Source organism: Ischnura elegans, chromosome 10 (assembly GCF_921293095.1).
Source record: "Ischnura elegans chromosome 10, ioIscEleg1.1, whole genome shotgun sequence".
Lineage (NCBI taxonomy): Eukaryota > Metazoa > Arthropoda > Insecta > Odonata > Coenagrionidae > Ischnura > Ischnura elegans.
In genome coordinates this window covers 77,572,758-77,586,609 of record NC_060255.1, presented here as the reverse complement: position 1 = coordinate 77,586,609, position 13,852 = coordinate 77,572,758, and the positions used below count along the sequence as shown (strand labels likewise).

General features: G+C 37.3%; 1 protein-coding gene across 3 annotated transcripts in view; it reads left to right on the top strand.

The window, feature by feature from the left end:
- Nucleotides 1-13,852, top strand: part of LOC124167167 (GRAM domain-containing protein 2B-like) — a 648,383-nt gene that overhangs the window by 50,679 nt on the left and 583,852 nt on the right. For all 3 annotated transcript variants that reach the window (XM_046544977.1, XM_046544974.1, XM_046544976.1), the window contains exon 2: nucleotides 8,463-8,751. In XM_046544977.1, coding sequence (XP_046400933.1) covers nucleotides 8,463-8,751 — 289 coding nt within the window. The remainder of the gene's footprint in view (nucleotides 1-8,462; nucleotides 8,752-13,852) is intronic.

The following is a 13,852-nucleotide window of genomic DNA, read 5'->3' as shown; positions in this document are numbered from 1 at the left end:
GCTCGGGCCATAATCGGACTCGGATCATTGGAATGGAAAACTAAAGTACGGCGAGAAAAGTCCTGCTCATTTTGGCAAACTCTCATAATTTTAACACCTTGAACCCCGTGGTATTTTCATGTGCGGGTTGCGTGAAACCCGTGGATTCAGTGTTTTTTAATAAAATCATTTCCTAATCCGAAAAAGTACTTTCAGGAGCCGCTAAATTACAGTACCTTCCATACGAGTAGACCAGATTGCTAAAGAAAGAGTTCTTAATGAAGTTGGACTTACAATGGAATTACATGTAATTTTCATGAAAATTTCATTTATACTCTTGCAATCTACTGACGGCCACATAAAATAGCTTTACTGGGCATAGATTTAGAAAACCACATTAGAAAATCCCAACTTTTACTCAGTGTCCGAAAGCGACTTCCCAAGCTCTACTCGGGCTCGGACCCCTGGCAGGAAATATACATCCCGAAGGGTACTTGGGCTTGGGCTTCAAAGTGTTAGTAAAAAAAAGGAACGCGAAAATTTCCGCCCATTTTTTATGAGTTGGTGACTTCATTACAGCTTCGGCTCATTTACCTGTTGAGGTAAAACCGTTAATTGAAGAAAGGAATTGCTTTTAAGAGGGTAATGACAAAGACCCCCGCGAGGCAGAAGCTGAGCCGTGCTCTACATGCGTCGGTGCTACTACATGCACTTTTTTAATTGCTCATTTCGCAAGATTTCCCCCCACTCTTACTGCGAGATGGCTACACAAAGGGGATATCCAGAATTTGAACCAATGCCCATGGCCACATTCAGGCGCGACATCCTTGCCAACTCTTTTTTTTTAATTCTTTCGAGATGAAAATAAATTTAAAAAAGAAAAAATTCCCGGAATTAAGTTATATTTATTTCTGCTCTATATTACGTACAATTAATAAAGGTTTGTTTACACGGTATATTAATGCGTACGAATTATTGTCTAAATACATGAACGCGTGATAGAATAATTTTGGGATTGGTTTCTAATACAATATTTGTTTTCCATCCTGATAAGGCGCCATGAAAAAATGCTGTTTATAATAAAAATAAATAAAAAGTGCTAGCTAGGATTTTCTCCCTGTTAATTTAAACATTTAATATTTATTCTCTACGAATTAGATCAACGTTAACTTGTAACGAATGATTACTATTTTTTTATGTTGACATGCTGTCAATCATTGTGCAGCATATTGCGCGAAATAACGACCAGTTGCCGATATCATACCGATAGATATCGTCACTAATCTTACTTCTACCCTTTAAGGAAATTACACAAGAGCTTGAACCGCGTTCTGCTCATAGGGCTGACATTACAATGGTAAAACCCTAGATCACCTGATGGATCTGATATGTCTCATTGGTTGACTACGGCGGTGGCGTTCGTTTTCATGCTGCCTCATTCAATAGGGTGGTTTTCTATTATTTTTTTATTGCCTAAATCGAAAGATTATTACTCCTAGAGTACGTATTTCAAGCTTTTAGATTTTTAAATGACGATATCTATTTTTCGCGATTAAATGAAAAGTGAAAATTTTCAAGCGCGCGAAAACGCGACGCGTAAGTAGGAATGATGGGAAAAAGTCCGTGCGACGCATTTCTGGTTCCCCCTCCCGCCTTGTGAGGTGACCTTGATCGAGGCTCTGAGCGCTGATAGGACGCAGGATGCTAGCGGGTAGCTGAGTACCTTGCTGGCTGGTAGCGCTTGGCTTAAAAAAGGTTTATTAATACCTTATCAAACGAAGAAAACTTTCCGACCTTAGCCAGTTTTAATAGGTGATTATTAAGACATGTTTCCCTGAGCTCTGTGCCTCATGCATGCATTGGTAACCTCAGACGATGTAAAACTCGTATCTACTCGTATAGAAACTAGGTCCCTGTGACGTCACGTGGAGTGGAATCACATGGGCGCCAATCTGGCCTTTTTCAAATGAGGATAAAATTTGACCCTTTTTATTCGTCTAAACCGGTATTTCTAAAACCAAATAATTTGTGTATTATGAATACAGTAGATAATGGTGGGTAACGAATCGCAATCAATGCCTTTCGTTTTCTTTGATGAAGGAAACTACCCTATTGGGGAACTATATTTCCATTCGGGATATTTAAGACACAATAAAATGTATCATTAGCAGCGTTTATTTATAAGATTCCTACCTGTCCTTAAGGATATTTTTTGTTAGGCCATCGTGTTTCACGCTGAAAGCGATATAATCATTTTGTCTTTCACCGATTGTTTTAGAAAGATTTCTCTCCTACTATTCCCAGAATTTTCACATTTCTCACTCAATCTATCTGTTTTGGGACCCTCATGAAAATGCCTTACTAACAGGGTTTTAATTTCGTTCAGGAACGAAGCTAAATCTAGGCCTAGTATTTTCGTTACCCTCCGGGAGGTAACGAAACATTTTCGTTTCACTTGCCATCCCCGATTGTCATCAATGAAAAGCCAAGCGTGGCGTTACAATGGCAGTTAGCTACGGTTTCAGCGACGGAAAAAGGGGCGTGCCGAGAGACGGAAAAAGGGATGGGATTCCCATCCCTCGAGCCATCGCGGAAAATCATCGAATGAAACGGTCACTTTTCCGCCATCATTATAGCGATCGTTGGCGCTGTCTCTCGCACGGCATGAATAAAATTATCGTAGCTGATGGTTTCTGGCGATACTTTATGGAATTTACTCATTTTGAATGGAAAATTAAACTTTGTTTTTTTTTCACAGAATATTTTTATTTGTACACTACCATGGTTTCGACGCTCCGCGTTGTCCTCGGGCCAGGGTGTTTGATGTGATGAAGAAAAAATAGTTTAATTTTTCATTCAAAATTGTCGTGTGATTTAGGCTTTATATTCCGAGGTTTTAAAAATCTCCTCTTTTTTATTGGAATGCCCTGTTCAAGTAGGCTTAAGAAAATATATTATGTTTTCTATTAAATCGATCTCTCTATAAAGTTACTCAGTGGTTTCCATTTTCTCTTAAGATAAGGATTCTATGGGTTTCAAAATTGGCGTCGGAATTGTTTACAGCCCTCTCATCATGGGCTTTCTTCCATAAATTTCCTCTTTAGGTCCCTCCCATTTTTTCCTGCCGTCTTCAAACGCATATCGTTTCATCTGGAAGCCGTCACTGCTTTTAACTTGTGTCCCACTTCAACATATCTGGGCGTTCCGCGAGCGACAAAGAGGAAAAGGAAGCCGGAATGAATGTCCCTTCTTATCGAGCGACACCAAGCGGTGTGGTGGAAAATATGAGACTTTCTAGATTCTCATTCGCGTGGGGATGATGTTGTGGTAGACGTTTGGCCCAGTGTGTCGAGACTGGAGCGGATAAAAAAATCCTTTTGAAGTTTACAGAGTTAATGCAGAGCCGCTATTCGAGTTCCGCCAAATAGGTCATCGTGATGGCAATCAAATGAAATGCACATATCACTGCTATCAGGTTCGTCTGACCTTGATTTGGAGTTATTTAACCATTTATGCTCCATAAAGATTGCTGCCATAAGATTGCATAAAAATTACGTTTTTAGGCTAATATTAATGCGTAGAATCCAAAAAAATATTTATATGAAAGCGATATCCCTAGTAGTTTCTCAGATACAGTCTTGGACATGAAATGATACAAATCCTCGCTCCCTTATGGTACACAGAGACACGTGTGTCCCATGTTATGAAAACACTAATTTTGTGAAAATTTAGGCACAATTGCTGAGGTTTTCGTACTTATTCCACAGGCTATATTCACAAGGACAAACCGTAAGTCCCCTTATAGTTAACTTTCTCATTGAATACGGTGGTTTCCTATTATTTTTCTATTGCCTAAATCGAAAGATTATTACTCCTGAAGTACGAATTTTACACTTTTATATTTTTGAATGACGATATTTATTTTTCGCGACTAAGCGAAAAGTGAAAATTTTCAAGCGCGCGGAAACGCAACGGCTAAGTAGGAATGAAGAGAAAAAGACCGTGTGACGTATTTCTGGTTCCCCATGCCGCCTTGTGAGGTGACCTTGGGGTGAGGCTTGAGCGCTGATACGACGCAGGCTGCTAGCAGGTACCTTAGTACTCTGCTAGCAGGTAGCGCTTGGCTTAAATAAGGACTATACTATAATAAGGACTATAATAATCCCCTAACAAGCGAAGGAAACTTAGCGAACTTAGGTATTTTTAATGTGTGATTATTAAGAGATGTTTCCCTGAGCTCTGTGCCTCATGCATGCTTTGGTAATCTCAGACAATGTAAAACTCCTATCTACTCGTATAGAAACTAGGTCCCTGTTACGTCACGTGGAATGGAATCACATGGGCGCCAATCTGGCCTTTTTCAAATGAGGTTAAAATTGACCGTTGCCATTCGTCTTCACTGGGATTTCTAAAACCAAATAATTTGTATATTATGAATACACTAATGGTGGGTAAGGAATCGCAATCAATGCATTTCGTTTTCTTTGATGAAGGAAACTACCCAATTGTTAAAAAATATCAAATTTCTACTTCATATACAGCATTTCATGTGAAAGTTCTTAACAATGTGGAAACTACAATATCTAAAGGATATCACTAAAAGAATTTTAAACTAGAAGCCAATAGCCTATTTTTAAACAGAGACAATTTTTACTATCATAAACCTTCTAATTTAATTTTGAGAGGATTTAAAAAATTAGGGACATTTATGTCCCTTGAACTTTAAAGGTTTAAGGGTGTATTTTTGTATTAACACACATATGGAATTATGATCCATCAATTCCAAAAACATACAAACTGCCTCAACAAATAACTCGTCTATGAGTCTTTCCTATGTCTTTCCTTCTTGTAGTACTAGTTAATTTTTCACTGCACTATTTGTTCAAAATTTCACAAAAAATCATATTAAAAAATAATAATAATATGAAAGAAAAAAAATGTTCTACTTGCAAAATAAAAAAATGAGAAAACTAAATAAAAATTTTACTAGCCCACGTTTAATTCTCTCCATACTTAGTAAAAGAATGGGATCATTGTTGATTTACCACCTTAACAAATTTGAATGACTAGTTTTGTATATAGTTCGCTGGCATTTAATTTTTTCTTGTGAAAGTTTAACTTCTGCAAAAAATAAATTTGAATTCCTTATTGATTTTTTGTTTAATTCATTATCATATTCTTTGTATAAAGGATAGGCTTGAAGTAAAATTCATTTTCTATAACATAGCTTGCTGATTGATTCCTCAGTACCTCATGGTCGAAATTAAATCTCTGATCGACATTCGCTAAAATTTGCTTCTTTCGTTACTCAGTATCATATTCGGGTTTGTGTGTTGAAATGAATTAGACGGTAAAATTATATTGTCTTTCAGTACGGCAAATCTCATGGTTGCATTACATCTTGTCATCAGAACCAGCTTTGCTGAAATGTATACCTCAGCTAGACATCGTATCTTGATGCATGGCTATCCTTTTGTGATTTACACCTAATCATCTCCTAGCACAGTTCTAGGCGAGTAACCGCAAAAGCGATCGATTTCGAGACGCGTATATATAGCTCTTGAAAGTTCCCCATAGAAGTTATTCCATTTGAGGGAACATTGCCTACAGATTTTCCGTGAATATTCCTCGCAACGGCTTCAAACTTGGACGAATCTTTCCGCTCGTTTGATCTTCATAGCCTCTCTCCCGTTCCAGTTTGATGATAAAACTGCGATCTGCTCTTAAAGATACCGAGTATGCGTAACTTTAGAAGAACCAAAGCAATTTGTTCTCAAGCTTCACTTATCAGGACCATCGACTTCTTGACAAGGATGTGTAAACCTCTAGGATAGCTGATTTTAGCGAACTCTCCACGAGGTCGTTTGTGTACACCCTTCCTTCTTCTCTAAACTAACCTATAGATATTTCGCTTTCAACTCTCAGGCAGTTCGTATGCGGCAAAAATTTGGTTGACATGGGCAATAGAATTAACAAAGATTGCTTTTGTTTCTCTTTATTTGAATAAAAAATTCAATAGATTAATCGAAGATTTACCTTAGATTACCGTAAGATTCGATTGGGCTTATTGCCCCATGATCTACTCAATGATGAAATATTTGAATTCTAATTGATACGGATGAATGTGGATACTTAATGATTAATTTTATTATTCCTAAGATTTTTTTTTGGAAAATACTGAGCATGGAGGCGTGTATTGGAAAATGTTCGATAGAATGAGGCTTTAATTTTCAAACGCGATTCGGCAGGATCAGGACATCAAGCATTTTTTGGACTTTTAAAAATAATGATAATCTGCCAATAAAGTCACCTGCACCTGCTGCCTATGAAGAAATATTTATGGTCACCGTATTGTATTTTTTTATGTCATCTACCGAAAATCCGGCTTCCAAAAGTCAAAATGTTAAGTGATATCATTCTCACGCATCATCAAACCATGAAATTATTTAGGTAAACTTTAAGCTTTGTAAATATAATACTGAAATTTATATTTATCTTGGCTGTTGCCGAAATTTGGCTTCGGTGCGGTGAGTTTTACTCCATAACCTGAATTTTGCAAACGTTTTATCTTTAGGTCTCGGACGGCTAATATTATCTTAATATTATTATAATGTTGAAAGAAATTGACTGATAAAAGCAGCAAAACTTCCCACGTAGTGTAAATTTGATCCCGAAAAAGAGTCGTTTGTAGGCCCACCTAGCGCTCATATGGTTGACCATTAGGCCGGTATATAGAAAAATTTGGCTATGAATATAAATCAGGATAACAAAAAAATTAACTTCAAATCTACGGGACGATTATAGAAAAACATTAGCATGGAATGGGCGTCATTTACCATTCTTCAGCAGCGATATAAAAGCAAACTGCCCCTTAAAACGTGTTGAATTTGAGTTTTCAATTGTATATTATGCCTACAATATTTTTCGTTCTGAGGTCCTTGTTCCACGATCACGGTTAGCACTAACAAAATACGGGTGCTCATCGCATGGAAAAAATGACTACGACACTGCGAGTTTAAAAAATTCACGCTAACTTTTCCGACGGATCAAAATCGACCGCCTTGGAGGCGGCGAGTCCTCCGCTGTCAAACAAGAGGTCACGGGTTCAAGCCCTTCCTTGGTAGATTTCCCGTATCCAGGGCATGGTTGTTCGTGCCTAGTGGGGTAGCCGGGGAGGGGGGTGGTTCCGGGGAGTCCGTACCCCCTCCGAAATATAAAACACAATTATTTTCCTTCATATAAGAAACAAAAATATTGAAAAATCATGAATTTATTAAATATTTTTCCCATTACCGCCCAAGTGGGTCCCATCACTCAAATCACTGTATTAAATGCAAAAAAGTAGATATTATAGATACAATGTTGTCTCTGAGTGCCAGGTAATGATGAAACCAGTTGCTGATTATTTGACTGCATGTATGAAATGGCATTCCGTCGTACTAACATGGATCCTCAGACCCAAAAAGTTCGCTGGGCGTTTATGGGTTTTAATAAATGAATTTTTTTCGATTACAAGAAGTATTACTGTTTTTTTTTATTTTCCCCACGGTTTTCGACCTCTCCCCCCTTTCTCCCCCCCGAACGAAATTCCTGGCTACGCCTCTGTTCGTGCCCGTGTAATTGTTATCTTGTTGAATAAACCCCGGTGTAAAAGACCAATGTTCTGTTTTCAGTAGTATGGGAATAAAAAAGTCGACCTAACTCTAAGCTAATTTTCGCGATAATTTCATCTGCTTCTCTGCTATGAATTTTTTTATGAACGCCGTATTTGAGCATGCACGCGTACTGTAATCTTAAGCTAAGGGCTCCATAGGGATAATTTATTGCTAATTTTTTACGTATGTAGTAACCTTGATGTATTATATAGTAATGAGAAAGTCCTAAGTAGAGACGGAGAGAAGAGAATCCTAAAAACCTTAATAATTAAAACCTTAATAAGAAAACGGAACAACCTTATAGGCCACGTCTTGAGACATGATGGCCTGATTAAGACAATCGTCGAGGGACAAGTGGATGGCAAGAGCGATAAAGGAAGTCTTCGAACAAAATATATGGGACAGGTAAACAAGGATGTGAAAGTTTCAGAAAAGTTTCTCGGGTTTTCCACCGGTTGATGTCGTCCATGTCTCCCGACGTTTCGGTCCGCGACTTGCTCATCATCCTCAGGGGATCTTCCGAAATTCGGAAGATTTTGATTTGTTGATTGATTTCGGAAGTTCCCCTGAGGATGATCAGCAAGTCACGGATCGAAACGTCGGGAGGCATGGACGACATCAACCGGTGGAAAACCCGAGAAACTTTTCTGCAACTGATACGCCGGGAAAATCTAAGATCATACAAGGATGTGAAAGAGTAGAAATACGTAGGAGTGAAAAGAATAGCTGATAGGAGAATTGAGTGGAGAGCTGTGTCAAACCAATCCTAGTATTGTTGACCAGTGATGATGATGATGAATGACCTTTACCCATTGTGTTGTCTTGCAGTCCCGCCGCAGTTGCAGTGGCGTCGCGTGGGTTCGGAGGAGAGGGCTACCCAGAGGCCCAACCGTCCACTCACCATGCCTCCGACTCCTCCGACTCCGCGCCGCCGACTCGCACCCGTCTGGGCCTCTGGGAAGCGGGTGCAGAAGGGTGCGGCGGAGATGCTGGCGCGGGAGATGCTGCGTCTGAGCGTCGGTACGGCCGTGCCGCAGGACGCACTCATCCTGGGGAGGCCTGCCAGCGGAAGACTGGGACGGAGCATGGAGTCACTCCCACTCGTCTGCGAAAACCGGTGAGAATTTCTTGCTCCAATCGACATTTTATTACTTTTCATTACAATATGTGTCATTTCAAATTCTTACTCACAATGTACAAACGTCCTTTAATCCTTTAAACTAAGGTGGTGTGTTTCGACAATTGGATTCGGGGGCAAAGCCCCCCGCGGACCCCTCCTGAGTTCGAGTCATGGACTTATCCTCGGGAGGCCGCTTTTCATGATATATTTCTCTATATGATTATTTTTTTCTTCTTATTTAATACATGTTAAAATATTTCCTGGAGTTTAGGCCAACAAATATTATGCAAACAAGTTATAGCCAACGTTTCTGTGTTTATTCGACTACAACAATGGTTCATTAAAAATTGTTTCAACGTAAAACTTTTAACAAAATGAAATGATAGCCGTATTAAAAATCTTGTCTATTTTTTAAGCGTCTTGGGGTCTGGTAAAAACTAAAAGTTGCGAAAACGTTACATTTATTTTTTACCATAAGCAAATTTTTTTGAAGGCCCATGTTTTCAATTCGCCTGATTTAGCATGTTTTTAGGTAAAAGGAAAAAAATATATACATTTTCAAGTATTTCTTTACTCGGCCGGTAATGGGTTAATATCGCAGTTGCCATGAAGGAAACAATGACAAAAATTGCTGTTGATTTTAACGGTGTAAGAAAAAGAACACAGGAGTTCACAATTTTGTATGCTAACTCTTAAAAGGAGGGAGAGGGAGAAGCATAATAAATTGTTAGTTGTGGTCTGAAAAATAATTCAATCGCTGCTTTAAGAAAATATACAAAATTACTATAGTAGGATAACCGCTTTCATCCAGAGTACCGCTGAGTAAATCTCTAGCCATGTTTCTGCTTGCTGGATTTATCACACTAGTTTCCATTACATATACCTGCTCCGTAAAAAGATAATTACATTGAAAAATGCCTCTTTTATCATACAGAGGAAGTCTGTGCATTTTCAGTACTCCTTTAACTACAAATACTGTCCTACTACCTCTGTGCTACTGCAAAATGAGGCAATTAATTTCCATCTCTAGGCTGTTGACTGAACTAGTAGGGCATTGCGGGGCTTATCCCATGGAATAAATTCTCTATGTCCTGAGGAGAGAAAGAACTCTTATTTATAGTGATACGGTAATAAATTTGAAACAAAAGTGAGCCGATGCACTTCCTCGTATGTACCAAGTAACAATTTGTTACTGAAGAAACACCTCTTTATTACCCAAACATGTGTGGTTAGGTTGAAAACTCTTATCCCATAATGTGCCGTAAAAGAATAGGAATCGTTTGAAATTAATTTTCATTAGCTTTGCGTCAAAAGCAGTCTTTAAATACTCAGTGGCCTTTAAAGAATTACCCCATTTAGAAATTTGCGCGCTCTCATTAGTGATCATAGTGGTGATAATCCATTTACCTACCATTAATCTACGGTATCTTAAATGTTTATACTCAAGAATATGGTTGAAAATAACTAGATGTGTCGCGAAGTAAAATTTGAAAATATAATACCGATTATTAATATTAATATATTATAATTAATAATAATAATAATAACCCAGAGGTTTGTATCAAAACCATTTACTGAGGAAGTGAGGTCCGAACGAGTACTTTTATTTGGCGTATAGGGCATATTAAAATTCTTCTCAAACAGTGTAAAACTAACCTAGTGAATGCATTCATCGTATTTATCAAATGTGGCCTGGTATGGATCTTAAGTTACGTGGATCGACCGTATACGACAATGACAGCGTATCGAGAAAATGAGCGTATAATTTCATAAAAAAATGAATATCAGAATGCATAAGTATCAATGAAATTAAAATTTGAATGCATGATTATTTATTTTGCTATAAAATTTTATGACATTTATTCGGAAAGAACTAATTTATTTGTCAGGAAAGGAACTTATTGCGGAAAAACGCATACAAAAAATACATATACTAGCACAAATAATTTTGGATGTTTTTTTTAATCTAACTATATTCCTCGCGAGTGATATATTTGACTTTTTTTATCGTTTTCGCAGGCGTGGATTCAATAAATTTATTCCGAACCAGAAGCAATTATGTAGCTTAAGTCTGGATGGCCCATTCAAAATAAAGGCGAAAATTAAATTTTTTATTTCAATCTCCAGTATTACTACTCAGTATACTAATTCCAACTAGTACCAAACGCTACTAGTATATCTATAAAATGTATTCATTCGCACAGAATTTAATTCATCTTTTTGCCTGATTTCCGTTGGTAATCAAGTGCCAGAGTTGAGAATCCGAAATTTTTTAAATTAATTTTTTAATCACTTTTTGAATTTCCATTATAATTGCAGCTTTGGCTCATAAGAATACATAAGGTTAGTATTTCATCCAAGCTAGTTCTGGCCACAAGTTGCAGTAATCTAATGAGATTTGCCCTACTTGAAGACAATAGATGATGTTTTAAGCTGTTAAGTTGTTTTACCGTCGTCTTTTTCAAACCACAGCAGATTTTCAGGCTCAAAAGTGATACTGACAAACAAATTTAGCTAATTTTAGATACGACTTCATCGGATATAATTCTGAGGAATATAGAAATAGGTAATTTAAAAAAATAAATATTCATTCAAGCTTATCTAATGCACACAGTGAAACTAAAATTGTCTTATTAGGTTGAATACTTGGGAACGCTGGCAGAAGGATATCGGATACAAGTCTTTAATGCAGTATTGTGGAATAGAGGACTAAGGGTAAGGTAGCTTTGCTTCTTCATAGTCTATTTTATCATTCATTGAGACTCATTTAATTTACATTTATCAACCTCCCCGACGGGAATAATCTAAGCTGCTTGCCTAGACCAAAAACTCCAAGCTTGCTATTTTCCATGCCCAATCACCAGTTTTTCCATCGCGAGAAAGATATTTAAGCCGCTGAGAAAATTTGAAATAAATTATCATTTTAATAAAATCATCCTAAACACCCTTGATTGCATTTGTCATTGTAGTTAGCTCTTTGGTAAAATGTAATTTTCAATTTCTTGAGATTCATATAGCTGTATGCTAAATTTCTTTCAACGTTAACTTTACTATAACATTGTACCATCCAATTTTTAACTGAACGTTTAAGTTACCACTCGAAACATGTTTTGAAATTTGGTCAGGAATGAAGATAATAAGCATTGTCTTTTCAATTATAATATCATTTTTAGCGCAATTAAAATGTGAAATTTTCTGTTATGATTTCTTCGCGAAAACCTAAGAAATGATTTCCGAAACTGCCTTGAATAACTTAAAGATGATGAAACATAAGGATATCTTATTATATTATTATTATCGACATATTTTTTCGGCCAATGAAGTTAATACTTTGATAATAATTAATGAGTATAATATCGCAGGCAGATGTTTGAATCATAATAGCCGTTCATTTATAACCTAGATTTGGTTATGTTCACCTTAATCACCAGTAAGTGAATTAAAAAAATGGAGAATGTTAAAATCTTTCTCCATATACCTTGAAACGTACACTTTTATTTCACAAATTAAAATGAGACATACATCGCAAATACTCCTGAATATGACACTCCTTACATTGCCAACATTATCCTGAATAACTTATGACACTTCCCTTAGTTTATTACGATGCTTCCTTTATTTCACTTCTTTTAATAGAAACTCCGTACATATGAATATTTCATGTTCATTCATGCTATGAATGCATTTGTAAAGTAGCTTTCACGAGGCGTATAGTCAGGGGAGGAGTTTGGGGGCTTCAGTACTCCTTTTCCCGCGTCCAAAATATTTTCCATTGTTACGACTAGAAGTGATACATCTGCTAAGTATACCACTAGCTGAGAGCATCGATTCTCTGACATTCCAATTTTCGATATAGCCACTTTTCATATTTTCAATAATAAGCGATGAACGTAGCTTTTAGCATTATTATAAGGAAGTGTTTTGCTGATTTTAATGAAATCTACAGTTTCCTGATGCATGCGAATTAACAGCAATGCATCTGTGTAGGCAACCTGCATAATTACACCCAAACTCCCCTCGAAACAACTTTTTGGCTGCGTGCCTAAACCTCGAATTTATTAATTATTTTTTAGCCCTCCTGAAAACTGTGCATTTAAGGCCACTGTAACAATATATTTATTGAAATATCATGGTATTCTAATTTATAAATGAACGGTAAATTTTCCACTCAAAATAAGTTTTTGACAGGATAATTTTCAAATTTGGACAGGAATAACAACACAAGTATTGTCATTTAACTCGTGAAAGCATGTATTTTGATCCAATAAAATACGCTTTCTTTTGCGGAGAGTACTTTGCGAACACTGAAGCACTAAGGATATTATTTCCAAAACTACTTTTTTTTAACTTAACTAAAATGAAATCCAGCCACATCCTATTTTAAAAATTATCACCGTATAGTTATGGCTGAGGAAGTGGATATTTTTTTTAATGAGCGCGATACTGGATAGGAGCAGTTAATGGATTCACAATAGCCGTTCATTTATAGCTGTGAATTTATATTCGCCTTTCCGTATAATGTATATTTAATATTCAAACATGCTGTTATATATGTATGAATGCATTTGCAGACTAGCCCTAGCCGGACATGAAGCCAGGGGAGAGGTTTTGGAGGCTTTTCACCTCCACACCCCTCTGCCCCCCGAAATTATTTCCATTGTAGCGACTACAAGCCATACATATGCTGAGGATGCCACGAGGCTGGGGGCACCTATCCTCTGACCCTCCAATTTTCAAAATAGCCACATTTTTAATATTGACTCTCAATAATCAACGATGAATTTTCACACGAAGGGAAGCATTGCTGATTTAATGAAATCGATTTTTCCCGTTGTGTGCGAATTGACCACAATTCATCAGTCAACCCAAGGTACCCCTAAAGTAAATTTCTGTTTGCGAGTCTGGCCATCGCATTATTTTTTCATTCGTTGGCCGCGTACACAACTCCAAAAACAGTGCTTTTAAGGCCTTTTCAATGAAGGGAATTCCACGATATACAATGCTGGACGGTAACTAACACAACATACGCTGGGTAGGGGCAACTAACCCTGGGGAGACTCGAAATCGCGACGTTCGGTTTCGCAGGCGAGGACTTACC